Source organism: Stegostoma tigrinum, chromosome 14, assembly GCF_030684315.1.
Source record: "Stegostoma tigrinum isolate sSteTig4 chromosome 14, sSteTig4.hap1, whole genome shotgun sequence".
Taxonomy (NCBI): Eukaryota; Metazoa; Chordata; class Chondrichthyes; order Orectolobiformes; family Stegostomatidae; genus Stegostoma; species Stegostoma tigrinum.
Window position 1 is genome coordinate 18,087,964 of NC_081367.1, and position 27,007 is coordinate 18,114,970.

At 41.0% G+C, this 27,007-nt stretch overlaps 1 protein-coding gene across 4 annotated transcripts; it reads right to left on the reverse strand.

Annotated features, from left to right (window-relative positions):
- Positions 1–505: 505 nt before the first annotated feature.
- On the reverse strand, positions 506–24,976 carry LOC125457881 (SLAM family member 5-like). Of its 4 annotated transcripts, none has more exons than XM_059651031.1 (7): positions 24,917–24,976; positions 10,309–10,411; positions 6,717–7,076; positions 6,065–6,424; positions 4,669–4,950; positions 3,770–3,854; positions 506–2,036 (listed from the first exon to the last, which is right to left on the reverse strand). In XM_059651031.1, exons 2-7 carry the CDS (start codon positions 10,355–10,357, stop codon positions 1,997–1,999), a joined length of 1,176 nt encoding a protein of 391 aa, XP_059507014.1. In that variant the 5' UTR covers positions 10,358–10,411; positions 24,917–24,976; the 3' UTR covers positions 506–1,996. The 4 variants fall into 4 exon arrangements, with proteins under 4 accessions (XP_059507014.1, XP_059507013.1, XP_059507012.1 ...); XM_059651030.1 differs by lacking the exon at positions 24,917–24,976 and adding an exon at positions 13,495–13,788; XM_059651029.1 differs by lacking the exon at positions 24,917–24,976 and adding an exon at positions 13,437–13,788.
- Between the last annotated feature and the right edge of the window lie 2,031 nt (positions 24,977–27,007).

A 27,007-nucleotide genomic window follows, 5' to 3' on the forward strand; every position in this document is an offset into this window, starting at 1 on the left:
CCCCCAGCTGTGAGCAGGAGGTGATCTCAATGCCCGTATGCTCACCTACTTTTCCATTTTGATCCAAATGAACTTAAAACTTTTCAAACATCAACTCTTTCATTTCAACTTCAAACCAATTGAAAGAAGAAATCACTCGCAATATTTGAAATTCAAATCTGAAAACAAGTTATGGGTGATATGTTTGACTTCTGGGTTCACCATCTGATTTGGCACTCGTTCTAAATCAGGAATTATCAAACATTTTTGGTGTGAAAGGCCACATTTCAATGTTTCTGAGTGTGAAACGATAATGGAGCTGGTGAGCAAATTTCAGAAAAGGTTTGAGATTACAGAAAAGGGAAGTTTGAGAATCCATTAACAATTCCAAATCAATAAATTTACCATTTAAATGAGTAATTCATACAAATTGCCAATTAAAAGTGCCAAGCAGCAGAGTTAACTAAGAGATAACACAGTGTGGAGCTGGAGGAACACAGCCAGCCAGGCAGCATTATAGGAGTAGGAAAGTTGGCATTTCAGGTCAGGATCCTTCTTCAGAGTTAACTAGTTATTTTGCCTTTTCTCTTAAGAAGCAGTTCTACAGAGACAGAGATGAAGCACACAGTCCTGGCCATTGGGGAAAGGGAGGAACCCAGGACTGAACTGGGGGAGGGGAAGGGAAAGGTGTATTTAATGCGCAGTCACAAGATTTACTCACAAATGGCCATATGTTTTAAATACACATTTAAATTGTCAATGTGTTGATTGGATTTGTTCATGCATTCTCAAAATCTCCTTTTCTTAAACCTTATTGAAATTTGCCCACTAGTTCCATGAGCAAGAGAAAAATTGAAACATAATTAGGAATAATTAGGAATCTACATATTTTCTCTCATTATACTCTCTTCCCGTCCCTCACATACTCACTTTCTCTTCCTCTTTCTACAACTCTCTTCAGCCTTCCCTTGTACTCTTTCTCTTCTTCCTCGCTCACACTCACCCTCTCTCCTTCACTCACATTAAGATAGAACAGTTGTACACTATAGTATGAGAGCGTGTTCATGACAAACAAAATTCATAAAATCCAAAATTCCAAGTCATATTTTCACAAAACTATTAATTTATAAAAAATGTAAAATTACATTACAAAACAATTAAACTTAAAAATCACAGACAATCAAATAAAGTATTAAAATATCTATTCCATCTTTGGTTGCAGTAGTCACCTCATTATTGCCAGTCTGGTTCTGCACAGCTTTGGTATTGAATCAGAGGACATTATAGTCTGAGTTAGTCAGTATCCCACTAAGCTATTCAGTAACAGTCACAGGAAATCTACTGTCTTCATTTTGAAAAGTCTTATCAAATGCCCACAAATTATTAAAGGAAACAAACAGACGATCGACCTGTTATTCCTTTGAATATTGAACAAATTCATGTTGTTAAATTGTAGATCGTAAAAAACTCAAATCTCTCATCTGCACAAGTAAGAAAAGGTTGCATTCAATACACATATTTCACAGTGTTCAAACAGTATTCTAATATAAAAATGGCAGTGGTTTTAAGATGGTCTTAAATCTAGAAATTTATGTATATTTATTAATCCGCAAAATTTCTTATTGACAATAATTAGTATAAACGTCAAGGAAAAAATTTCAGAAAAAAAAGTTTCATTCTAGCAACAAATTTTAAAATTGTGCTGAAGATTCATTTTTACAAAATAGAGCCTTCATCCTTACAATGAAAACTCCAGGTGATGTATTCAATGGTAGAAAGTAATGCATAGGGCATTTAAGCAGCTATTAGATAGACATATCGATGATAGTATAACGTAGGGGTAGACGTTAGATAGACCTTAGGTTTAGGGTAAAAGTTCGGCACAACATTGTGGGCCGAAGGGCCTGTACTGTGCTGTACTGTTCTATGTTCTACAGTGTTAATCCAGGCCTGTTTGATAGTGTTGAACAACAACAAATACAGGTATCCTTCCAGCAATGGGATATGCGATCAACCTTTAATTTCCAATTGCTATTTCTTGTTCAGAATCTGGCTTTCTGAAAGATGAAAGTAACAAAAAAAACTCATTTTAATTTAAGGGTTACAATTAAATCAGTGATTCTGGTAGTACAGTTCTTACATAGAGAGACCACATGCTTGTGTACATTTACAGGGGTTTAGCAGCTACTTTGTTCAGGCTACAAGCACCAAACAGATTACTCAAGAAGTAATCCTGCAATGAATGTTCACACAAATTGTACAATTCTGCCAAAAATAACTAGAATTAAACACTTAATCTGACACAAGTAATTGTGTACAGTAATATTAAGGGTTACAAAGTCTAACCTGCAGTGGATGAGATTGATATGTGATGTCTTTAAGTATAGAGAATCTTTATTTGTACACGTTGTGAACACAGGCATTACTGTTCTCCATTCCCAATGCTCTGAGCACATCAAATTGTAAAGCCAATCAGAACAGAACCGATGTATTTTACATTAACTCTAACTAGTCACCATCACCATCAAATTACTTGCCTTCCCCATGCTATCCCATTCACTCCAGACTCCTTCAAATCTCATTAAATTCACAAGGGATTCATTATTTGCTGATCTGGTTCTGAAACTCTGTCTCAAAGACTGCACCAGTTCTGGTTGACCACTTTCATGTCTGTGTCCGTGGTCCGCTAGACTCAGAAACTGTACTTTCTTGCAGCTCCAGCTCTTCACAGACAGTGAGCTTCAAAACAACATTACTGCTCTTGGATATATCCTTCCTGAACTTCAATCTTGCTTAATTGCATCAAGCAAATGCTGTTTTTTTTATCACCACTGTCAGCGGTGCTCAACTATTAAATAAGTGCTTGCTTCACTGCTATTTGGACTTTCCCAAGACCCCAAAGAACTGTATCTGACTAACAATGGAATTGTGAAACAAACAAATACAGAAATTGCTGGAGAAACTCAGCAGGTCTGGCAGCATCTGTAGAGAGAAAAAAAGTTAACATGTCTTCAGGTAACTGGACTCAAATTGTTTTCTCAAATTTCTCACTACAGATGCTGCCAGGTCTGCTGAGTTTCTCCAGCATTTTATTTTTGTTTGTTTCAGATTTCCAGCAGCTGCAATTCTTTGATTTATTTGCGTGAAATTGTTGTTTTGTAATGATAAAAGCACTGAAAATTAACTTTTATATTTAATAGAGAATGAATTCGATGCTTGAAAAAATTGCACCCTCTTATTGCTGATTGTCATTCGTTAATATATGGACAAAAATTAATATTTTACAGCATTATTTGTATGATATAATTGCTACCTTGTCAAAGTATTTATTTCACTGAGATTTCCCTGTTAATGTTTCTGGTCTTTTTAAATGGAATGGGTTGTTTTCCTTGTTCCTACAAAGCTGTTTTATTGTCATGTGAAAATCTCCACCTTACAAATCATTAAACACATTTAGGCTGTTCTGTAATTACAGAACTCAAAATACTGGAAACTGAGCAGAGTTCTGCTTTACTATGTTCATCAAACAGCAAATTGCTGAATTGCTCATAGGGTTGAGGTTCATGTTAAAAAAAAACTTGACCAGACTATTGGAAGTAAAAATTGCTGATAAGTTAACCTTTGCATGTTTTCTTTTAATTGGCCAATAATCACTCCTTTTATTAGTAATTTTTTTTACAATAAATCACATTGTTTTACCAAGAACCATGTTCATAATGAAGTAGAACATTGTTGAATAACGATTCCACGATTTTCTGCAGTTTATACCAATTTGAACTGAGGTACCTACCTTTTTATACTCCAGAGGAACACACTAGCAGAAACTACAACAATGAACGCCAGAGGGACCAGAACGATCAAACATGTTCTTTGACCTAAAATAGACATGTCACAATTTATGAAACTGGAGGAGACCATCTAACTGATCACAGTCATCCTAGCTCTCAGAGAGAACTATCCACTTATTCCATTCTCTTACCCTTTCTGCAATCACTAATAAATATTTACTTATCCACCTCTCTTTGAAAAGCAAGTCTTGATTCAGCTTCTGCCAGAGTTTCCAATGAGGTTTGCCATATCAAAACAAAACTTCTAACATCTCCTTTATTCTGTTCATAATTATATTAAACATTATCTATTCATGGTGTTATATTAAAGATGCAACTCATTTGCAGAGATTGACAGATTTGGCAGCTGTATCAGTCTTGGTGTTAGAGGAATGCATTAACTAAGCCATCATCACTGCACACCGTCAGTTGAATTCCTATGAAGGAAAACTGTAAATAACAAAGGTTCCTGTTACAGTGTAGATTGTTTTCTAATTTTTTGATTATTTCATAAGAAATGAATATTGCTGGCTAGGGGTGGCATTTATTGTCCATCCCTTATTACCTGGAGGGCAGTTAAGAATCAAACACATTGCTGTGGAGTCACTTGTAGACAAGACTGGATAAGGGCAGCAGATTTGCTTCCCTACACAACAGTAAAACTGTTTCAGTTTGATGACAATCAATTATAGTTACATGATCACCAGCAAGCAAGATTTCATTCCAGTTTTTTTCTAGAGACAGAATTCAAATTCCACCATATGCCATGATGGGATTCAAAGCCATGTCCCCAGAACATGAGCCTGAAGTTCTCACGTAGCAGTCTTGCAATTTTATCACTACACCACCTCCACTTTCGTACCTTTTGTATTGGTCCTGTAATATGGGCCAATAGTCACTAGGTTGCTGGTTGCGTTACTAACTGGATTTTCTACAAAGCATCTGTATTCATATTGTTCTTCTTCATTTCCACAGTCTACCACAAGCATGCTCCCGTTATAGATCTCACTGAGAACTCCAGAAACAGACACCTTCTCCCAGTGAATCGTGATATTTGATTCTTTGGAGACAGAGCAGCCCAAGGTGATATTTGTTGAATTCACACAGTTACCATAAATTGCTGTCATAGGATGGGAAACTGGTTCTGAAAGACACAGATGATATAGCAGAGTAATTAATTTGATATGTTGTTCTGAAAGACATTTCTGATATTCATATCAAACAGAATACAAATGCCAAACTTTCCACTTTTAATGTAGTTTATACAGCTTAGTTTAAAGCCTGAATTTCAAGTATGATACAAGTTCCGATATTGATGCATGCATTGATTTCCCAGATGCACTCAGTTTAAGGATTACGCAAGAAAACATTGGTACTTTTGGTGGCATGCTCTTAGGACTGTCATATGCATCTGGCATTTTTATGTTACTGGAAAAGAAAATAGCAATCCAAATTGCTTTTCTGTTTTCCTTTAATTAGCCATGTTCTGATGGTATATTTTGTATCAGCAATGTTTTACATCAACAAGTAGGCAATGCAGCTTGTCTGAAGTTGAAAAATTGAGTTAATGAAGTTTCTGAAGTCCCAAAAAGTTATGTACAAACAGTAACCCAACTTAAGTTTTCCAAAAGCGGTGGCAGAAAATGACATGCCTGTTATCTAGCCTACATTTGATTAGGGAGTAGTTGAAGTGGCTGTGCATTATTTTGTCGCTTTACCTAAATGTACAAGTCTATAATACTACCCTCAGTGACATTAGTTTTAGTTGCAGCTAACTCATGTGGTTACATGTGTTGTTTATATTGATTACAGGTTTTCACTTAATGATGCTTCAATATGATCACTGGAGTTATTAACTAACTAATAATTTGAGTCAGCTGTTAGTTGAATAATAGTCATTATTTCTACATGTAGCAGACTCTTATTCAGGTTTACTTGGTGGCTGTGTCAATACTTATTTTGCACTAAAGTCTGGCATATCTTTTCTGATAGGGAAACCTAGTTGGATCAATGAATTCAGAAGTACACAAATGATGAAGCTAGTTCTTTTACAAATGCGCAAATGATAAGTTGGCACAAATGCATATTAAATAAAGGTTTGATACGGTTCTTTATGTAACACAGAAGCTATTTAAAAACAATCAATACAATTGATGAAATGAGTCCTTGTAGGCTTTACTGAAAAGAACTGATTTTGTAATGTTACTTTGTTGCTACGATTAATAAAGTTAACAGAAGTTCCAGTGTTAAACACTTACCAATTACATGTAATGTGAACATACTGTGACCACGGTTTTTCAGTACTGTTCCGTAATAGTCAACATATATTTCATATACACCTGTGTCAATCACTTGTACATCATTCAGCACCACATAATCTCTCTGAATTCCAACTCTGTGTCGGTACAGTGGGTGCACAATGTGCAGTTTCTCTGGATTACTGGATTTCCATGTTAAGATCTTAAAAGCCCGTGGAAGTTTCAATCCAAATGTTACATCATACGAATCATTGCCTTCGGGCTGCATAGGGAACCGAACCTGTGCCCCTTTTCTAGCATTAGTAATGGTGTCAGGTCTGGCCAGGAGTGCATCATTACACACCACAAACAAGTGATATACTGGAAAACATAAACATGGATTGATACATTAATTTTGATTCATCAGTTGGTGTTATAAGTGAGTTAGGAGGGGAAAATGGGTAGAAGGATTTATTTTATAGTTCAGTTTTCTTCAAAATGTCAGGTCAGGATGTTTCAACATTGTCAGACACAGCAATTTGTCCATTATGTCATGGGTGTTTGGTGAAAGCTGGGAAGGTTAATTAGATATTGGAGGCAGATTTCTTCCTGAGCTGGTACACTATGAGATTTGAGACGTTTCAGCTCAAACAGTAATACTGTGTACACTTACCAAAAACGTGCTTCCTGTAACTACTTCTGTCATGTCTTTTCAACTTTGTTCCACAATCAATGCGCATTTCATATTCCCCACTGTCATTAACCTGTACATCATATAAAATGACAGAATTTCTGTAGATTCCAACTCTGTGTTGATACAGTGGGTACACAATGTGAAGCTTCTCTGGATTATTTGACTTCAGTTCTAAAATCTCAAAGGTCTGTGGAAATCTTGATTTGAATGTGATGTTGCACTGATCTTCTCTGCCTTGAGACTGAATAGGGAACAGTACCTCCTCTCCTGCTGCGACATTTGTGATGGTATCTGGTCTGGCAAATAATTCTCCTCCATGCACTACACACAGATGGAACACTGGAAAACACAAAGACAGATTGGACACATGAACTTATTTGCTACTGGTTTAAGAACAATATAATGCATCAGTTCATAGTGAACAAAGGAGGAGGTGTCTTTTTTTAAAATAGTTGAATATTTTTCCAGATAAAATAGTGTGAGATGGGAAACCAAAATGGGGCCTCTCCTTTAAGGCAGACTCTGCAATCTGTCACTACACCAAATGATTCACTTGTCAGTGCAGTGTGAAATTCTCTTCGTGCTCATAGGCATAATGACTGTGAGTTGGGACGATTTCTCATTCTTTGAGGAAATCGTACAGGAGTCAGAGGGACGTGGGCAATGGTGAGCATTTGGCAGAGTTGGATGAAATATCAGGAGTGGCATCTCCTTCCACATTCTTTGCTTTTGGTCTGAGTTTCTCTATTGGTAAAGCCATGATGCCAATTAATAGGAATCATTGTTTGTTAAAAGCTCAACTGGCCTCATTACTAGTCAGCTTGCTATCTTACCCTGGACTCAGCAAATAAACCTGGCTTGGAGTGCAGGTTCATAGTTCCTTGAAAGTGGAGTTGCAGGTAGATAGGACAATGAAGAAGGTGTTTGGTATGCTTGTCTCTATTGGTCAGTGCATTGGGTGTAGGAGTTGGGAGGTTATTTTGCAGCAATACAGAACATTGATTAGGCCACTTTCAGAATACTGTGTGCAATTCTGATTTCCCTGCTGTGGGAAGGATGTTGTGAAATTTGAAAGGGTTCAGAAAAGATTTACAAGGATGTTGCCAGGGTTGGACGGCTTGTGCTATAGGGAAGAGGCTGAATAGGCTGGGGTTATTTTCCCTGGAGCATCGGAGGCTGAGGGGTGACCTTATAGATGTTTAAAAAACTATGAAGGGCATGGATAGAGTGAGTAGCCAATGTCTTTTCCCCAGGGTGTAGGAGTCCAAAACTAGAGGGCATAGGTTTGAGGTGAAAGGGGAAAGATTTAAATGGGACCCAAGGGCAAATTTTTAACACAAAGGGTGGTGAGTATATGGAATGAGCTGCCATAGGAAGTGGTGAAGGCTGGTACAATAACAACAGTTAAAAGCCACCTGGATGAGTATATAAATAGGAAGAATTCAGAGAGATATAGACCAAATGCTGGTAAGTAGGACTAGATTCATTCAGGATATCTGGTCAGCATGGACACAAGTTGAACCGAAGGGTCTGTTTCCATGCTGTACAACTCTATGACTCTATGATTTGGAGAAATATCACTTGGAAATAAGAACTGATACCTGGTGACTTCAGCACATTGCTTGTTCCAAAAGACCTCCATGTTACTTGGAATCAAACAGCATCTCAGGGCATGGTCAACCAACTGTGTGCACCTCTCATCCAGGGACATCCAACCCCTCATGACCACCATGATACCCGCCCTATACATTTGCAGGCCAATTGGAAAACACAGACTCGCATTACACAGGACACCAGCAATTAGACTGAGAGGTCAAAGCAGGCACACCAAGCGGGGACCTCTTTGAAGAACACCTCCGGTCGGTTCGCAATAAACAACTGCACCTCCCAGTCGCAAACCATTTCAACTCCCCCTCCCATTCTTCAGATGACATGTCCGTCGTGGGCCTCCTGCAGTGCCACAATGATGCCATCCGAAGGTTGCAGGAACAGCAACTCATATTCCGCTTGGGAACCTGCAGCCCAATAGTATCAATGTGGACTTCACCAGCCTCAAAATCTCCCCTTCCCCCACCGCATCCCAAATCTAGCCCAGTTCGTCCCGTCCCCCCACTGCATCACACAACCAGCCTAGCTCATCCCCTCCCCCCACTGCATCCCAAAACCAGCCCAGCCTGTCTCTGCCTCCCTAACCTGTTCTTCCTCTCACCCATCCCTTCCTCCCACCTCAAGCTGCACCTCCATTTCCTACCTACTAACCTCATCCCACCTCCTTGACTTGTCTGTCTTCCCTGGACTGACCTGTCCCCTCCCTACCTCCCCACCTATACTCTCCTCTCTACCTATCTTCTTTTCTCTCCATCTTCAGTCCGCCTCCCCCTCTCTCCCTATTTATTCCAGAACTCCCACCCCATCCCCCTCTCTGATGAAGGATCTAGCCCCGAAGCGTCAGCTTTTGTGCTCCTGAGATGCTGCTTGGCCTGCTGAGTTCATCCAGCTTCACGCTTTGCAGGAATGGACAAAGGATCATGGATTGGACCAGGCTGTGTCTCAGGCTGCTCACGTAGCACCCACCTTCTGGTGTGGGCATGGCAACCTCCCACATGGCACACTGGCCTCCTGCAGCAGGGCCTCCCAGTGTGGCATGGTGACTTTCTGGCCTCCTGGCATGACGTGTTGCCAGCACAGTATGTAGCCAGGGCTGTCTACAGACTGGAAGCTAGGTGCCCCTGAGGTCTGTTGTAACTTTTATTTTGTAATGCTGGACATTTTATTTGTCTATTATCTAAGATATTGTAAACGAAGAGGCTGCACCTATGTACTTTTGTATATACGTCAGCACTGTAATTGGACACATATAAACTTTTCTTGAGACTCATTGAGTATGTGTTACAATGAAGGCTATTCTATTCTATTCCATCTGTGTACTAACAGCATCCATGCCTTACCTATTGACGCCCGAGGGTGCCAGTTTTTCGGCAGATATCTGCTGAGTGACAAATTGTTCTGGGAATGGGAAGTGTTAAATGTAGCAAGAATCAGATGTGAAGAACCCTATAGCAGTGGGGCAAGCAGTTAATGAGAAGCAGGAGGCTGAAAGAACACAGCAGGCCAGGTGGTATCTGAAGGAAAGAAACACAGTCAACATTTTGGGTATTCTCGTTCTTCAGGGTAATACCCGAAATATTGACTGTCCCTTTCCTCCAGATGCTGCCTGGCCTGCTGTGTTCGTCCAGCCTCCTGTTTGTCTTCCTTGGATTCCAGCATTTGCAGTTTGTTTCGCCTCTAAGTTAATGAGAAACATGTGACTAGATACAGTGAGAAATCTTGATAGGCTTGCAGCAGAAGTACCTCCATAAAACATGCCGTAATTCACACTTAGCCAAAAATATATAAAGATTCCACACTGTCTCTCCATTTAGCACATTTGATTTTCGGACTTCAGTAACGTAATATTCTCCTATGACAGGGAGGTTTACACTCTTTGGAGGTCAAAGTTATATTTGCATGTGAGGAGAAAGGTTCTGTCACACATTTTGTCAGATTGGTTTCCATCATGAATATGAATTACCTGAGGCAAGTTGGAAGACCTGAACAGTTAATAACCCAGAGAATTTCATTATAGCTATTTCACTATGTCCTCTTGTCCTTTTCTTTGTGAAGGCTGTTTGATCCTAAATGAGGAGAGGAAAAAAAAGGAGCAAAATTGGAGTTGTTCGTCAGACTATTGTTAAACTAAGCACATTGAATGGAAGACCCACACTTTTATATCAGCTTCCATAACTTCCCAATGTACCGTCCCATGTAGTGTTCAAGGGCTGTTAACCACGGCTGTAAGCTTATCTCTTTGTCACATCAGAATGGGGCAAATAGAAAAGAATATAGAGAGCTACTGCATTTGGTGCAGGGACTGAACTCACACTTGGTACCCATTTGAATCATCCTCTAAACGGCTAACCAAACCATTCAATGTGCTTTACATTTAATGAGAACTTCAAAGTGCTGTTTGCACTTTAACCATCTTTTCAAATACCTGTTTACTGAGAAACAAAGTCTTATTTTGTCAAAGCTTTTTGCCCTGTACAAATCAGGACAATTCACCAGAAATACCAAGGCAAAGGGGAAACAACAGTTATACTGTGTAAGACGAGAATGCAGATTCAATTGGAAAATTGAAATTATTGCTAGAGTTGCTATCTTGGAGAATGCACCCACTGCTAATGATGACTGACAATCAACTGCCATGCTTTGTTAAGCTTCCTTCTCTTTAACTACTCCTCATATCTGATCCATTTCATCGCTGGTGGCTGCTTTGGAACTGGACCACAGCAATGATTGCGGGAGGAACTTGCTAATGCAGATGGTCTACCAACCAGATTCTTTCTTCCTTTAATCTCTAGCATCATGTAAGGAGAAGTCTATTTGTTGCGTATCAGTGAAAACATTTGGAGGTCCTCATAAGTTAAGGAAAGAATTTTTGCCCAGTTCCTACAGCTAGTCCTGTTTACATAAACTTCAAAGATAAAAAGCTTCTAGTGCCACCCCTGGTCTTTCTGTCACCCTATCCTGAGCCCATCCATGCCCACCCACCACCCACCTTTCCATGGCTGCATGCCAGGACAGGAGACAGGAAGTAGGATCAGAAAGGGATGTAGGATCGGGGTAAGGGATGGACCAGCAGGTCTTTAGCACAAACAAGAGAAGGCTTAACAGTGTTGTGTATCTTTCCTACACAACTGCACGGTGTATCAAAATATAGTCAGTTTAACAATTTCTTCTCTGCAAAATTATTCTACAGTTTACTCAAATGGTCTCAAATGGTTTTGACCATTCCTGTAACCAGTTCATTTGTTGAGCAGGTCTGCAGTCTTGCTGATATTATCAGCACTCAACTTAGTGATGAGGTGTTGTCAGATGTGTTTTCTAGAGTGCAGTTTGTGAAGCCAAACTTGATTGGCATCCAGCAGGTACAGCAATAAATGTGCAGTCTCTGGAGCAGTGATTCTAACATTGCTTCATATTTGTACAGTCAAGTGAAAAGCAATGCGTAACATTCAAGGAAACAACACTCAAGCTGAATATTTTAAAATTAAGTTTGAAACTCCTTTTGTGAGGGATACTTTTGTTCACTAAGGATAACAATGGGATGGGGATGTTTCATGTACCACACAGTAGTTCGCATTTCTTCTCCATTTAACTTCTTTCCCTGCCTTGTGATGTGGGGTCGTCACAATTCTGGTTGTCCATTATTTTAAAATCCGGCAGATGATTTTACACCTGAACACAAACCCTGCCACTAACCGTTCCCATCTCTCCAGATTGTGGTTCATGACCAATACAGTGTGTCTTGGGTGCAGTGGCTAGATTAGTGTGGTTTACATCATACTCACAACTTTATTAGTTTTATATGGTTCATTTGTAATAAAAAATAAACATAATGCTATTCTTTCAAAGTCAGTGAGACCTTTTTTTTGTATTTTAATTTTGATTATACTTTGAATGGTCAGTAGTATATCAAGTTTATAAAGAATCTATACCATTATTTCTCCAGCCTTCCCCCACCCCACTGTGATCCGATTTCAACCCTTGGAAATTGAGAAAGTCGGGTGAGGAGCCTGCGAGAAGACCGATGAGATCTGGGGACAGAAAATCTGAAAGTGATGAAGGAGAAGGTACATTACAGTCACTGCTCCCCCTCAGGTTGCGACCCCACTCTGGGCTTGATCCCCAAATTTGAACGATAATGGAACGAAAGATTCGCAGAAACATTATTTGAGAGAAGCAATATATCGACATCGGGTTGGAAGCTTGCACCCACCCACTCCTTTACCGGAACAGTGCCGGGAACCTTTGTAATTTAAAGCGGGAATTACGGTTAAAAAAAACTTTGGCCTTGGCACAGTGAAAGTGTTTGCGGCTCCCGGGCCGACAATTCAGTGAATGCATAATTAGATTCAACCTCACTGAGGCCAATTTGTTGAAATATTTCATAATGAATTGTCTTTTTAGATAGTGAAGTTTGAATTCAGATCACACTGAAGCCTCAGGACGCTCGCTTGTTTGGCTGAAATATTAGTAGATTGTTGATATCAATTTAATGAAAATTAAACTTCATATTAAAATATTGTAACATAATCCCTCCCACCCTCCATGCATGCATTCATTCATTCATTCAATGGGCTCCTGAGCCCAGTACAATAAACCAGCGGAACTCAGACCATCGGCAGGAGATAGAGACTGACACACAGAGAAACAGACCCATTACACACGGGGCTACGCGGACAGACGCGGAGAGAGTCGTGCGGATATAGACATACGGCCCACGCAGACGGAGTGAGAACAGGTAAATGAAAGCGATTCATTTTCCTTTTGCACTCTTAGCTAACAAGCTCGCACAAACCCGCCTCTTCAACCCATGCCTGCCTGTGAAAATAAACTGGAATGTGGAAAGTTACTTGAACTCTTTCCTGGAATTCTGTTCTTCTAATAATTGTTCTGATTCAGCTCCTTAGCGGAAAGATTGAAGGGTTTGCGACACGCGGAATTTCCTCAAAACACCAGTGCCTGTTCAAACTCATCAACTGCTATTTCCAGGAATGAACTTTCTCCACTTGTTGGAGATGTTCACAACGTTCATGCACTCCTCGCATTCAAAACTGTTCCCTTAGAAACCGTGATAACAAAGTATGTGTAGCAAACCGTCACTGTTTGAATCCCGGCGGCAAAAACTAATGTGTTGAATTTCGATTCTGGTTACCGATACTTTCACTTTCAGACAACGGTTCCTCAGTCCAGGCTGGGAGAGGCTGACAGAGCTGACATATTAATTTTGCAGGCGAGATGTTGAGCTTGTTACTTGGTGAAATGAAATGGATGATCCTGCTACTGCTAGAACCCAGCAGCTCTCAAGGCTGAAATGGCCGCACTTATGATGGACAAGGTCGGAAATCACGCAACACCAGGCTATAAACCCCCCGGCTCTTCCTCTGTTACATTGATGACTGTATCGACGCCGCCTCTTGCTCTCAAGAGGAGGTCCAACAGTTATCCACTTCACCAACACCTTCCACCCCAACCTCAAGTTCACCTGGGCCATCTCCAACACATCCCTCACCTTCCTGGGCCTCTCTGTATCCGTCTCAGGCAACCAGCTAGAAACCGATGTCCATTTCAAGCCCACCGACTCCCACAGCTACCTGGAATATACCTCCTCTCACCCACCCTCCTGCAAAAATTCCACCCCCATTCCCAATTCCTTCGCCTCCGCCGCATTTGCTCCCAGGATGAGACATTCCACTCCCGCACATCCCAGATGTCCGCGTTCTTCAAGGACCGCAACTTCCCCCCGCAGTGGTCGAGAATGCCCTCGACCGTGTCTCCCGCATTTCCCGCTACACATTTCTCACATCCCACCCCCACAATAACCGCCCTAAGAGAATCCTCCTAGTCGTCACATACCACCCCACCAACCTCCGGATCCAACGCATCATCCACCGACACTTCCGCCATCTATAATCTGACCCCACCACCCAAGACATTTTTCCATCCCCACCCTTGTCTGCCTTCCGGAGAGACCACTCTCTCCGTGACTCCCTTTTCCGCTCCACACTCCCCTCCAACCCCACCACACCTGGCACCTTCCCCTGCAAACGCAGGAAGTGTTACACTTGCCCCCACACCTCCTCCCTCACCCCTATCCCAGGCACCAAGATAACTTTCCACATCAAGCAGATGTTCACCTGCACATCCGCCATTGCAGTATACTGCATCCCCTGTACCCGGTGTGGCCTCCTCTACATTGGGGAAACCAAGCGGAGGCTTGGGGTCCGCATTGCAGAACACCTCCGCTTAGTTCGCAACAAACAACTGCACCTCCCAGTTGCAAACCATTTTAACTTCCCCTCCCATTCCTTAGACGACATGTCCATCATGGGCCTCCTGCAGTGCCACAATGATGCCACCCGAAGGTTGCAGGAACAGCAACTCATATTCCACTTGGGAACCCTGCAGCCCAATGATATCAATGTGGACTTCACAAGCTTCAAAATCTGCCCTTCCCTCGCTGCATCCCAAAACCAGCCCAGCTCATCCCCTCCCCCCACTGCATCCCAAAACGGCTGAGCTCGTCCCTGCCTCCCTAACCTGTTTTTCCTCTCACCTATCCCCTCCTCCCACCTCAAGCCGCACTTCCATTTCCCACTTACTAACCTCATCCTGCCTCCCTGACCTGCCCGTCCTCCCCGGACTGACCTATCCCTTCCCTACCTCCCCACCTACACTCTCCTTTCCACCTATCTTCTCCTCTATCCATCTTCGGTCCGCCTCCCCCTCTCTCCTTATTTATTCCAGAACCCTCTCCCCATCCCCCTGTCTGATGAAGGTTCTAGGCCCGAAACATCAGCTTTTGTGCTCCTGAGATGCTGCTTGGCCTGCTATGTTATCCAGCTTCACACTTTGTTATCTTAACCAGGTTATAGTTCAACAGGTTTCTGTGAAAAGACAGTAAGCTTTCGGAGCTTCACTCCTTCAGGTGTTAGAAGGTGAAGAAGGAGTGAAGCTTCTGAAGCTCATGTTTTGGTGATTGGTAGAAGAGAAATCTGATCAAATTATGGTGGGTGTGATGTAACTGGAGGAACGCAGCAGGTCAGAGAGCATCAGAGGACCAGGAAAGCTGATGTTTCGGGTTGAAAAGCTTCTTCAGAGACGGGAAGGGGGAAGGGGGCTCAGAAATAAATAGAGAGGATGAGTGGGGCTGGGAAAGGTAGGCGGGTTGGTGATAGGTGAGTGCAGGAAGGCAGTGGTGGGGATTGATCAGTGAGGTGTGTGGGGGCGAATAGGCGGGAGAGAAGATGGACAGGTGATGCCAGGTCATGCAGGCTGGGATGAGAGGGAGGGTCGGTTGTGGGATGAGGCTGGGGGTGGGGAGATTTTTCAAATGGGTGAAATCCAGGTTTAGGTCATCGGATTGTAGCCTTGTGAGGCGGAAACCGCCCACAAACTCGAGGAGCAGCACTTCATATTCCACCTCAGGTGCCTACATGCAGCTACCTAAGCAGACAACAAAGCTGAACAGCACATCAACACAAGGGATACACATGGTCAGAATGTGGACATTGGGAGCAGCCCCTGGATATGTGCTGACATAATCGGAACTGCAGATGCTGGAGAATCCGAGATAACAAAGTGTAGAGCTGGATGAACACAGCAGGCCAAGCAGCATCTTGGTCAAGCAAGCTTTGTGTTCCTAAGATGCTGCTTGGCCTGCCGTGTTTATCCAGTTCCACACTTTGTTATCCTGGATATGAGCTGATGGGTTTGAACAGACTGAAATGAATGTGGGTCTGAGGTCACTGCTCAGTCATTGCCGTTCACAGATTTGTTACACATTTCACAAAGGAGCTGACGGAGAACAACTATTAGAAAGGCCAAATTTCAGGAACAAGTTCAGGTGAGCTTCCAAAACAAACTTTGTCATTTGGCTTGGAGAATGAAACACGGTAAAGCGAAACGGGGAGAGACGGAAAAGGGAGGAGAGGTTCAGGTAATCCTACTTTGTGGGCAATATTGTACAGGCATTAACTGATTGTGGGAGCAAGAAATAACTGCACTTACAGTTTGTTTGCCATGAGCCTGGGACATTTCATAGCAATTTACAACCAGTTAAGTACTTTTTGAAGCATAGACATTTTCGTAATATAGGAAATGACACAGGTATATTTGTATTCAGCAAATTACATTGTGATAGCAAACAGATACATTTTTATGAAGTCCGTTGAGTGTAAATACTGACGAATGCATCAAACCACCCTGCTCTTTTTTGAAATGGTGTCATAAGAGAATGCATTAATCCGAATAGGCAGATAGAGTCTCGCTTTACCACTGTGTCTCAGTGAGACACAATTTAGTCAGTGTGTATATATCAGAGAATGCAATTGGTTTCCTGATTGAGAGAGTGCGAGAGAACTTCATTTGTTGTGTGTTAATCGCATGAGCCTGTCTGTGACTGTGTGTGTGCGTTTGCACGCAATCCATACTTGTGTCTGAGCGATAACAAAGTGTGGAGCTGGATGAACACAGCAGGTCAAGCAGCATCTTAGGAGCACAAAAGCTGATGTTTCGGGCCTAGACCCTTTGTTTGCAGTGTGTAGAGCATTTTTCAATAAACTTGATACAATCAAACAAATAGCGATAGTTTTTCTTTGACCAACAGTTTGTTGAATGTACAGTTTGTGTCAGCGTAACTAATTGACTGTGAGCCTAAACCTGCATTCTCCAGTAATCAACCACATACACCTTGCTTGTGTGTGTGTGTCTGAGAGAAGACGGCATGCCAGAATGAGAGCGGTAATTTGTGTAAGACTATAAAATGAGAGTTTGAGCATGTAAATGTGTGTGATGATGCAAGTGTGTGAATGTGAAAACTTTGATTTTTGTCCTCCAGCCACTGATGCCAGAACCTTCTGATGGAAAAGTGAGAGTGTCACCAACTGAGCCATAGCTCCAAAACATGACCTTTCTGGTGAAGAGACAAACGTCAGCAAAATTTTTCGACTTTTGCTTTGCCAGTGAGTCACACACCAGAACTTAATTCCAAATGTTCGTTTTTCCATGTGGCAATATGTCAGTGGGAACTGCACCTCATTCAGACGTGAATGGGCTGGATTTTGCAAACAGCAGCAAGGCAGCTGCATTCGCCCATAACAACTTAAACTGTTCCCAAGTTCTGGAAACTGCAGAAATACAGCGTGTAAATGCTGCACACAAAGAAGAAAGAAAATGCCATGTTATTCTGTTTTGAAGGTGGGTCGGGTTGTGACAGAAATTATATCTAGATCCCAGTGGTTTTTGGTGTGACCAGTTCTGGAGTACTGTGTGTAATGACCGTTTCCTTACCTAAAGGAATGCAAGATGCACTAAATCGATTCTTTCGTTAATAAGACTTGCTATAAATAAAATTTAGTTGAATTGTTATGTTTGTGCTGGAATTTCGAAGAGCGAGAGGTTATCACTTTTGTAGACAAAATGTGAGAGGGTGTCCCTCCGTCCTGGAAAGTATACACAAGGAAAATAGACTCAGCATTGTAGAGAGAGAGAATAACCTCAGCACAGGGGTGAGGGGGAAGAGTTTCAGCATAGGGGATTAATCACCAAGACTGAGATAGTGAGAAATATTGTCAAAGGTTTGTGAATACTTAAAAGTTCTCTTATACAGATGCTTCTTTGCTCAGCTAATTAATACTTTCATGTATGAGATTGTTCGATACTTGGACACAAAGGGGGATGAGAGATCTGAATCTGGAGGATGGGGAACTAGTGTTGCATTTGAACAGTCATCTGGATCTTACTGATAGTGGAGCAGAATGAGGGGCTGTATTTATATATTCTTCTTTTATAGGATCAGCCTTCCTCGATGAAGAAAAGTACAAACTGACATGATGCAGAAGTGGAAAATGAAACCTTCAGATTTATTGAATCTTCACAACTTCAAACTTGCCTCAGATAGTTTTAATGGTGACAACCCATCCTACGGTTTACAATGCTCATCTCAAGGGAGCTTAACCCAATAATCTGTCAATTAACTGAGCCAGTAAAATGTGGCTGCTGAATGGAAAAGTCAGAGATTACCTGTCATACTCACATCCCTTCCACTTATTTCACAAATATCCATAGCATTGCAACTAGAATCAAAACTACTCCAATGTTGTTGCTCACCAATACCAGAGCTACATTTAGATTCCATCAACCAGCAAATCCTTCCAACTCTCATCAAGCATCCCCTTGGTTTAGTTGCTAAATTACAGTATCTCTCATAAGAGAGTTAGCGTATGCTAATATTCCATCGTAATATTCCATTTTAAAGCAAAATTTTGCTAAAACAAACCTGTATTCCTGCCTGTTCCTCCACCCTCTCTCGTCAGGATTTGATAATGCATTTTATTGTTCTTAGATTACCATCAAAAAATGATTTGCGCAATCTATGTTTATGTTTTACAGTGGTCCAATTGTTCGTACTGTGTGAATCTTTGCTCACCAGACCTGATATAATCTCTAATGCCACTGCTGGAGAAATACTCCTGTTCCCCATATAGTACCAAGGCAGTGATCAGTATGACGTAATTTTTGGTTTGAAATTCCCACCAAATTTTAAACTTTTCACATGGAAGTCCAGTAATCCGGAAAAATTGCACATTGTGCACCCACTGCATAAGTACAGAGTTAAAATCCACAAAGGCTTTGTGATGCTTTATAATGTCCAAGTTAATGGCACTGGTGCATATGAAATCCACATTGACTACTTTGGAACAGAACTGAAAAACCGTGATCAAAGTACTTTCAGGATCCAAGTATTTGGTAAGTGTTTAATGTTTGATTGTCTGCTAAATTTGATCATTTTAGAAATGTTGTCTTTTCACTGAATGGCTGAAGAGTTCATGATGTAAACTGTACTGATGTTTAAAAACCTATTTCTTTACTAATTAAAGAAATGAATCAAAAGTTGTGCATAATATCAGTTGAGAAATATGTACATTTGAACCAATTTATCATTTGCCACAAACTTAGAAAGAAGTCATTTCATAACCTATGCTCCTGTGAATCCTTATAAATCCTATTTCATACAAACAGGTTCAGCAGGATTTTAGCTTATTCACGCAAATCTACCTACATTTGGCCCAACTACAGAAACAAGCAGCACAGCAATTGTTTTTCACAGCTGTGAATTTTGCCTGTGAGCCAGACCTTCACGCTTCAGTGATCAATCCACAAGCCACTTGAGCAAGTTACCATTAATTTAACAAAGAAGCATGATGAATTTATTGTTGTTCCATTGGGAGTGACATTGAGCATTGATGTTACTAATGACATAATAGCTGAAAGGAGAGAATATTTTTCATGAGAAAAGTTAATTTGGTATCTCCTACTCAAATTTGGATTATGGGCTGAGTCCCACCAGAAATTAACTAAGTGTAATTTTTGGTGAGTTTGAACGCCTGTGCCAGCCCTAGCATGTTTTCCTATGCTATTGTCTCAAACTCACCTTATTAAAATGCATGATTCCCAATGGCATCCCACTTGTGATATTACCTCATTCGCCAAAGACTGACGTACTCCCGAGTCCAAGGATACACTGGGATCCTCCAGGCTGGTGCCATCTTTGAAATCCAGCCTTGCAATGGTCAATAATGGCACTGTTCACACAGTGGGATAGCAATCAAAACTCAATGCTTTTCTGAGCTCATATGTGACGTGACTGATACATCATTACACCTACAACGGCACCTTCCCGCTATATCACACTACTCACCAAGATACACAGCTTACCTAACTGTAGCTGGGTACATCCCATCTTACAACCCTTTCTAAATCATCAATACTCTTTCCCTGATCCTAAGTGTGTTCCAGCATCTTACTGTTCTTCAATGTAGGTACCATCACACACAGGAAAACCTCCAAATACTTTAAAGCACTCACTATTACTGACTAACAGCTAAAGCTAACAGAAAAAAGGAATTCCCATTTGTCTGTTGGAACAGAAATTAACTGCGTGCCTGTTAAACACCACAATTTGATGAATGATCACTGCACCCTGCTCTCATCTTCTAGAACCTGGTGTTAATGAAATCTAGTCTGGTTTGTAATGCTTGATGCTGCTGCACTATGTGCAGAAGATGATGTCCTTCCTCCTCTACCTCCATGTCCTCATCTAGCTCCTTGGAATTCTGACTGCTCTTGCCCTCCCAGCTCACGTGCCTTCATTACATTCCCTCTAAATGTGTCCCAGTAATGCACAGTATACAAGAATTATTTAGCATATTCTGTTCAGAATGGACTGTAGGCAACCCCCCCCCTGCCCAAAACATATCCAAGTGTCAGAAACTGATCTTCAGAATGCCCATCATCTGCTTCACCATGGTTCTGGTCTAAGAAAGGGCTGCAATATATCTATTCTCAGCCTCAATCAGGTAGTGGCATAACAGAGTCATCAACACAGTCACAGAGGAAGTGTACAAGATGATGAGAGGCATAGAAAGACTGGATTGCCAGAAACATTTTCCCAGAGTGGAAATGACTATTAAAAGGGGTCATGATTTTAAGGTGATTGCAGGAAAGTATAGGGGAGATGTTAGAGGTAGGTTCTTCACACAAAGAGTGGTGGGCATGTGTGGAATGCGCTGCCAGCAGTGGTAGTGGAGTCAGATGCTTTAGAGACTTTCAAGTGGCTCTTGGAAAGGCACGTGGACGATAGAAAAATGTAGGGTATGCAGGGTAGATTGATCCTAGTAGGATAATAGTTCGAGACAACATTGTGGGCCAAAGGACCTGTCCTGTGCTGCACTGTTCTTTGTTCTATGTTCTATGTTGCACGTTCTGCTCTAGCAACTAATATAGGACTGTGATGGGCCATGGAGCATCATCATTTTGAAGCAATACTGTGCCTCACTTGTCTGGTATTGAGAGTGATAGGGCCTCCTGTACCTCCAGATTGAAGTCTTGATGTAAAAGTTGTTCAGCACATGAGGTTACATAGCACAATGCCATGCAAAAACTTAGTTACCTGCCCTTCCATTGATCGCCAGTAACAAACATTAAAAGCAGCCCGACTCTGTGTCAGCACTGAAAAGAAAGTCAAGATGGCAGTAATGAGAGCCTATAAGCTCTGGCTGAAGGGACAAGATGCTAACGGGCACGACAGGGCAGGAATATTGTGAGCTTTCCGGTAGGTGCTAATTGAGTGAGTGCTCAAAGAGCAAGTGAACAGCCTGAGATACAGCCTGGTCTGTGCCGAGATACAATCTATAATTCCATCAGCTTTGTAATGATGGTGGCCAGTGCCCCAAAGATGACTGATGCCAGCATCCAAGGACATGGGGTGCCGCCAGTCACTGCCTGTGGAGGTGTTGGTGCCAGGAGTTCAAGATGGATGCCAAGTCATACAAGGCTATGGGCCAAGCATTTGAAAATGGAATTAGAATAGTTAAGTGGTTATTTTTGTCTGATGCATACTTATTAATCCAAAGAGCTATTTTCTGTGCAATAGTCCTGTGTGACTCCATGAGTCTATAGAGGCCTATAGGAGCAGATAGCAAGCTGAAGGTTCGAGGTACTTGCACTGAATTTCATATCATCAATTCTCAATATATCATTTCTATGAGGCAGATGGTAGAAAAAGGAAGATGCATACTTAATGAAGAAAGCCTTGGTACTCCTGAGGACGATAACAGCAATAATCCCTGTTTCTCGGCAATTCTCTGTTCTTGAACAAGAGATCAAAAAAGGTCTCACTTGACTTCTCATACAATTCTCCCAAATTTCTTGACAAAGTCCATGCTGTTCAGGGTGTTATAAGATTCTGCCCATTGTCTCCCACTCAGGATGTTCTGCAGGAAGTTAGAGAGGCCTCTTCTAGAGTATTGTATACAGATCTGGTTGCTCTGTTATAGGAAGTATATTATAAACTGGAGAGGGCTCAGAAAGGATTTACTAGGATGTTGCAGGGACTGGAGGGTTTGAGGTAAAAATAAATAGGCTGGATAGGCTGGGATGTTTTTCACTGGAGTGTAGGAGGTTCAGTGGTGACCTTATAGAGGTTTATAAAATCATGAGTGCATAGATAAAGGTGAATGGCAAGTGTCTTTTCCTTAGGGTAGGGGAATTCAAAGTGAGAGGGCATGTTTTTAAGGTGAGAGGAAAACGTTTTAAAAAGGACATGAAGGCAACTTTTTTACACAGAGTGGTTTGTATATGGAATGAATTGTCAGAGGAAGTGGTGGATGCACATACAGTTAAGACATTTCAAAGATATACAGATAAGTACATGAATAGAAAAGGTTTGGAGGGATATGGGCAAAATGTGGGCAAGTGGGACTAGCTTAGACGAGAACATGGTCAGCATGGACTAGTTGGACTGAATGTGCTGTTTCCATGCTGAATGACTCTGTGACTCTGTAACTACCAACACATTCGTACAATTTAATCTCTAGGAATTTTGTCTGGGGTTCTCAGATTGGCTGCAAAAGCTTTACCATAATTTCCAGTAAAACTCTCTGGTAACATGATAGCTGGAGTTTTTAATAAACATTTGCCAAAGATATGCTGCAAAGTGAAAGAAGCTTCAAGAAAATTCCAGGGGAATTATTCAGCCCTGACAGAATGCTCTCAAGAAATCTGTCTCTTGCACAATGCATCAACCGGATGTATTTCAGAAGCACAGGAATACTGCTTAAGTTCCATTATATTTGAACTTCAAGCTTTAATGTTACTCTCCTTAAAACACAAAAGAAAGAAGTAAATACTTTCAACATTGTCTTGTTTATCATGTGTCTTTATGATAATATGGTACAATGATTGTGTTGTGTCAGTTAACTATTACCACTGTGTTTCAGAGCCAGTTTCCCAGCCTTTGATTGTAGTCCATGGCAACTGTATGGATTCACTAAATATCACATTGAGCTGCTCTGTCTCCAGAGGAATTAACATCACGATTCACTGGGAGGAGGTGTCCATGTCTGGAGATCTCATTGAAACATATAATGGGAGCATGCTTGTCAAAGACTGTGTGAATGAAGAGGAGCAACATGTATACAGATGTACAGCAGAAAACCCAGTCAGCAAACAAGTGACTGTTAGTCAATACAGCAGAAACCATTCCAACGGTGAGAACTAAGATGGCAAATCTATTTATAGTTTTCTTTCACAAGAATTGAGCTGAGAATGTGAAATTATGCTGTTGTGGCACAAATTCCTATATGTACATGATTGACACAGTTGTGAAATCTTCCAAATCTAACAAGTGTTTACATAGAAACTTTAACGACAATACACAGCTGTGGACATTGGAGAAATGTAGTGGCATTTATGAAATGACTTTGTAAAACCATTATGTGTATGGCATGTAGATGGTGCTATGTTTAAGACTCCACATGTATAGATACTCCTTGGAGAATCTCAGCAGGTCTGACAGCATCAGTACAGACAAAACTGAGAACTGTTCTGAAGAAGGGTCACTGGATTTGACATATTCATTCTGCTTCTCTTTCCACAGATGTTGCCAGACCTACTGAGTTTCTCCAGAAATTAGCATTTTTTTACCACTGCCATCCCTGGATAAGTCCTGTCCCACCAGCAGCGGCAGTGGCACAGTGATATACAGTATTGAGGGAATTGCCCTTGTAGTCCTCAATATTGAGTTTGGATCCCATGAAGTCTCATGGCATTGGGTCAAATATCTGCAAAGAAATCTCATGTTGATTATTGCATGCCATCCTCCTTCAGTGATGAATGAGTATTCTTCAAAGTTGAACAATACTTGGAAGAAGCTGAGGGTGGCAAGGGTGCAGAATATACTATGGGAGGAGGATATCAATGTTCATCATCAAAAGTGTCCAGCACATCAGTGCATTAGGTAAGGCTGAAGCACTTACTGACAATCTTCAGGCAGAAGTGCCAAGTGGATGATTGATCTCAACCTCCATCAGAGATCCCCTGCATTACTGATGCTAGTTTTCAACCATTTCGATTCACTCCACGTAATATCAAGAAATGGTTTGAAGCACTGGATGCTGCAAAGGCTGTGGGCCCTGAAAATATTCTGGCAGCAGCACTGAAGACTGAAACGTAGTAAGTAACATTCGTGCCACACAAATGCCAGGTGCTAGCCATCTCCAACAAAAGGCAATCTAACCACCACCCCTTGATGTTCAATGACATTACCATCAATAAATCCCCCTTAATCAGCATCTTGAGAGGCTTAACATTGACCAGAAGCTCAACAAGACTTGCCATCTAAATGCATGGCTACAAGATCAGAAATACTGCAGCAGGTAATTCACCTCCTGATTTCCCAAAGTCTGTTCACAATCTTGAAGGTACAAATAAGAAGTGTGAGGAAATACTCCCCGTTTTCTTGGATGAGTCCAGCTATAACAACATTTGAAAGCTTCACACCATCCGGGACAAAGCAACCCACTTGACTGGCACCACAGACGCAAACATTCACTCCCTCCACCATTGAGCTTCAGCAGCAGTAATGTGTGCTATCTATAAGATATACTGCAGAAATTCACCAAAGACCCTTGGACAGCACCTTCCAAATAAACAACCGCTTCCATTTAGAAGGGCAACGGCAGCGAGTACATGGGAACAACAGCACCCGTATGTTCCCCACTAAACCAGTCACTAACCTGATTTGGAAAGATATTGTCATTCCTTCACTGTGGCTGGATCAAAATTCTGGAATTCCCTCGCTAATGGCATTGCAGCTGTTTCAGAAGGCAGCTCACCAGCACCTTTTCAATGGCAACGAGGAGAGGGCAATAAATGCTGGCCCAGCCAATAACGTCCAGGTCCTATGGATTAATGAGGAATAATAAGACGGGTTAGACAATCCGGAACTGTTTTCTTTTAAAAAGAGCAGAAGAAGATTTGAGAGTAAAGTTCAAAATGATGATAAGTGTTGAGAAATTGGAAATAATCATTCTTGTCATGGTATATGTTTAACATGAGAAATGGATGCATTTTGAACAATAAACTTATATAAGGGTATGGGGAAAGGGCGTGGGAATAGGCTAAGTGGAGACCTCAGATCTATAAAGATGCGGTGGATGGTCTTGTCCTATTCTATAATTTTTCATAAATCTATTTTAGGTAAAAGGAACTATTTAATGCTCCTGCTCCCTGTGGTGATATCAGTTCTAGCATCAGCCATTTTGTACCTCTTGAACTCTCTCTGCTTAAGTGGTATGTACTGCATTTCAAATTAGCATGGATGATACCAGCCAGTGATAATCTATTACTTTATTGTGTGGTGATATTTGTGGAGAAACTGGATGTTTAATTGTTAAACATTATAATAAAAGGGGCAATTAGAACATTTGTTGACTCATTAAAAGAAAATGTGACAAGATTTTCATGTTGGAGATGTTTACTTCCAGCAAATGGTCCAGAAATGAGTGCCTGTGAGACAGATCTTTCGGCTACACTTTTAAATTCTGACAATTTTTTTTTAAGAAAGCTATGTTGATGCAAGTTCTAATTTTTATACTTCTGGCTGAAATGATCTGTTAGCTGCTATTTTTTTTTAGCATGAATCACTTACTGGAAAAACAAATGTCTGTGTTTTGCTTTCTGACCGTCACCATGAAACATAGCCCTAGTCTATTCGCAGTATCCTGTTGGATGATGGAAGATTCCTGCTACATTTATCGTTTTTTAAAGATAAAGGAATGTCACATTACAAATAACTTTGACTAAGACAAAATGAATTGCCTGATTTATTTACAACATTGTAATTATCTCTTAGTGCATTAAGCAAATTGTCAGCAAGAGGTTAGTTCAACCTTCTCAATCACCAAAATTTCTCCAGTTGAAATGAATTCAGTTCAAATAAGTACTTCTTAAATGTTACTATTTGGGTTTTCTTCAGTGTTTAAAATCACAATTTCACAAAGGCTATTTTTGGTCAAATACTTATGCAGTCTTACATTTGGACCAAGTCCAAAAGACTCAGATCTTCTTGCTTTCCACTATTAAATGCATGAATAATACAACATCAGTTAGTTCTCAAAACCAATGAATTACTACAGTTAAGACAATGTAATGCAAATTAGAATATGCAGGGAAACCTACTTCTCCTCACATTGAGTGTGGGTCATACTGTATATTAATTTGGAGTGTTTTCACATGGATTGCACATCTCTTATGAAGGCAAAACTTATAAATAGGAAATATATGTCAGAAAACAGACTATTGTCAGAGTTTCGCTAATCAAAGAGTTGACTCTTACCTTTCTTAGGCAGTCAGTTTTGTCAAGTTTCATTGAGGATATCTCTCAATTAGACCTAACAAGATCTGTGCCACATGTGCCAGACATTCATCATTGACAACCTGCCCTGCCTTTCTGATTCTCCTCTTGCCCACTTCCAGCCCCATTCTACATATAATGTGCTGTTGTCACAAAGGCATTTAAAAACAGGGAATAGGCCATCTATGTCTGTGCTAGTCAATGAAGCTCTGACTACAATAATCCTATATTCTAGCTTTTAGCCCATAGCCCTAGAGGCTACGATTACGTAAGTGAATATCTAAATATTGTTTAAATGCTATGAGAGTTTCTGTTTTGGTGACTCTTTTGGGGAATGAATTCCAGACGCCACCATTCTGAGTGAAAAGGAAATCTTCAACTCTCCTCTTAGTCCGCTATCTTTTGCCTTAAATCTATGCCCCCAGTCACTCAATGTTCAAAGAAAAGACTGGCATGCTTGGTGTCCATGCCA

Coding starts and splice junctions, on each gene's coding strand:
- LOC125457881 (XM_059651031.1), bottom strand. CDS start 10,357: ATGAAATTCTCTGGGTTATTAACTGTTCAGGTCTTCCAACTTGCCTCA. Junction 7,077..10,308: donor GGTCTTCCAACTTGCCTCAG/GTAATTCATATT, acceptor TGTGTTTTCCAG/TGTTCCATCTGTGTGTAGTG. Junction 4,951..6,064: donor GTTCACATTACATGTAATTG/GTAAGTGTTTAA, acceptor TGTGTCTTTCAG/AACCAGTTTCCCATCCTATG.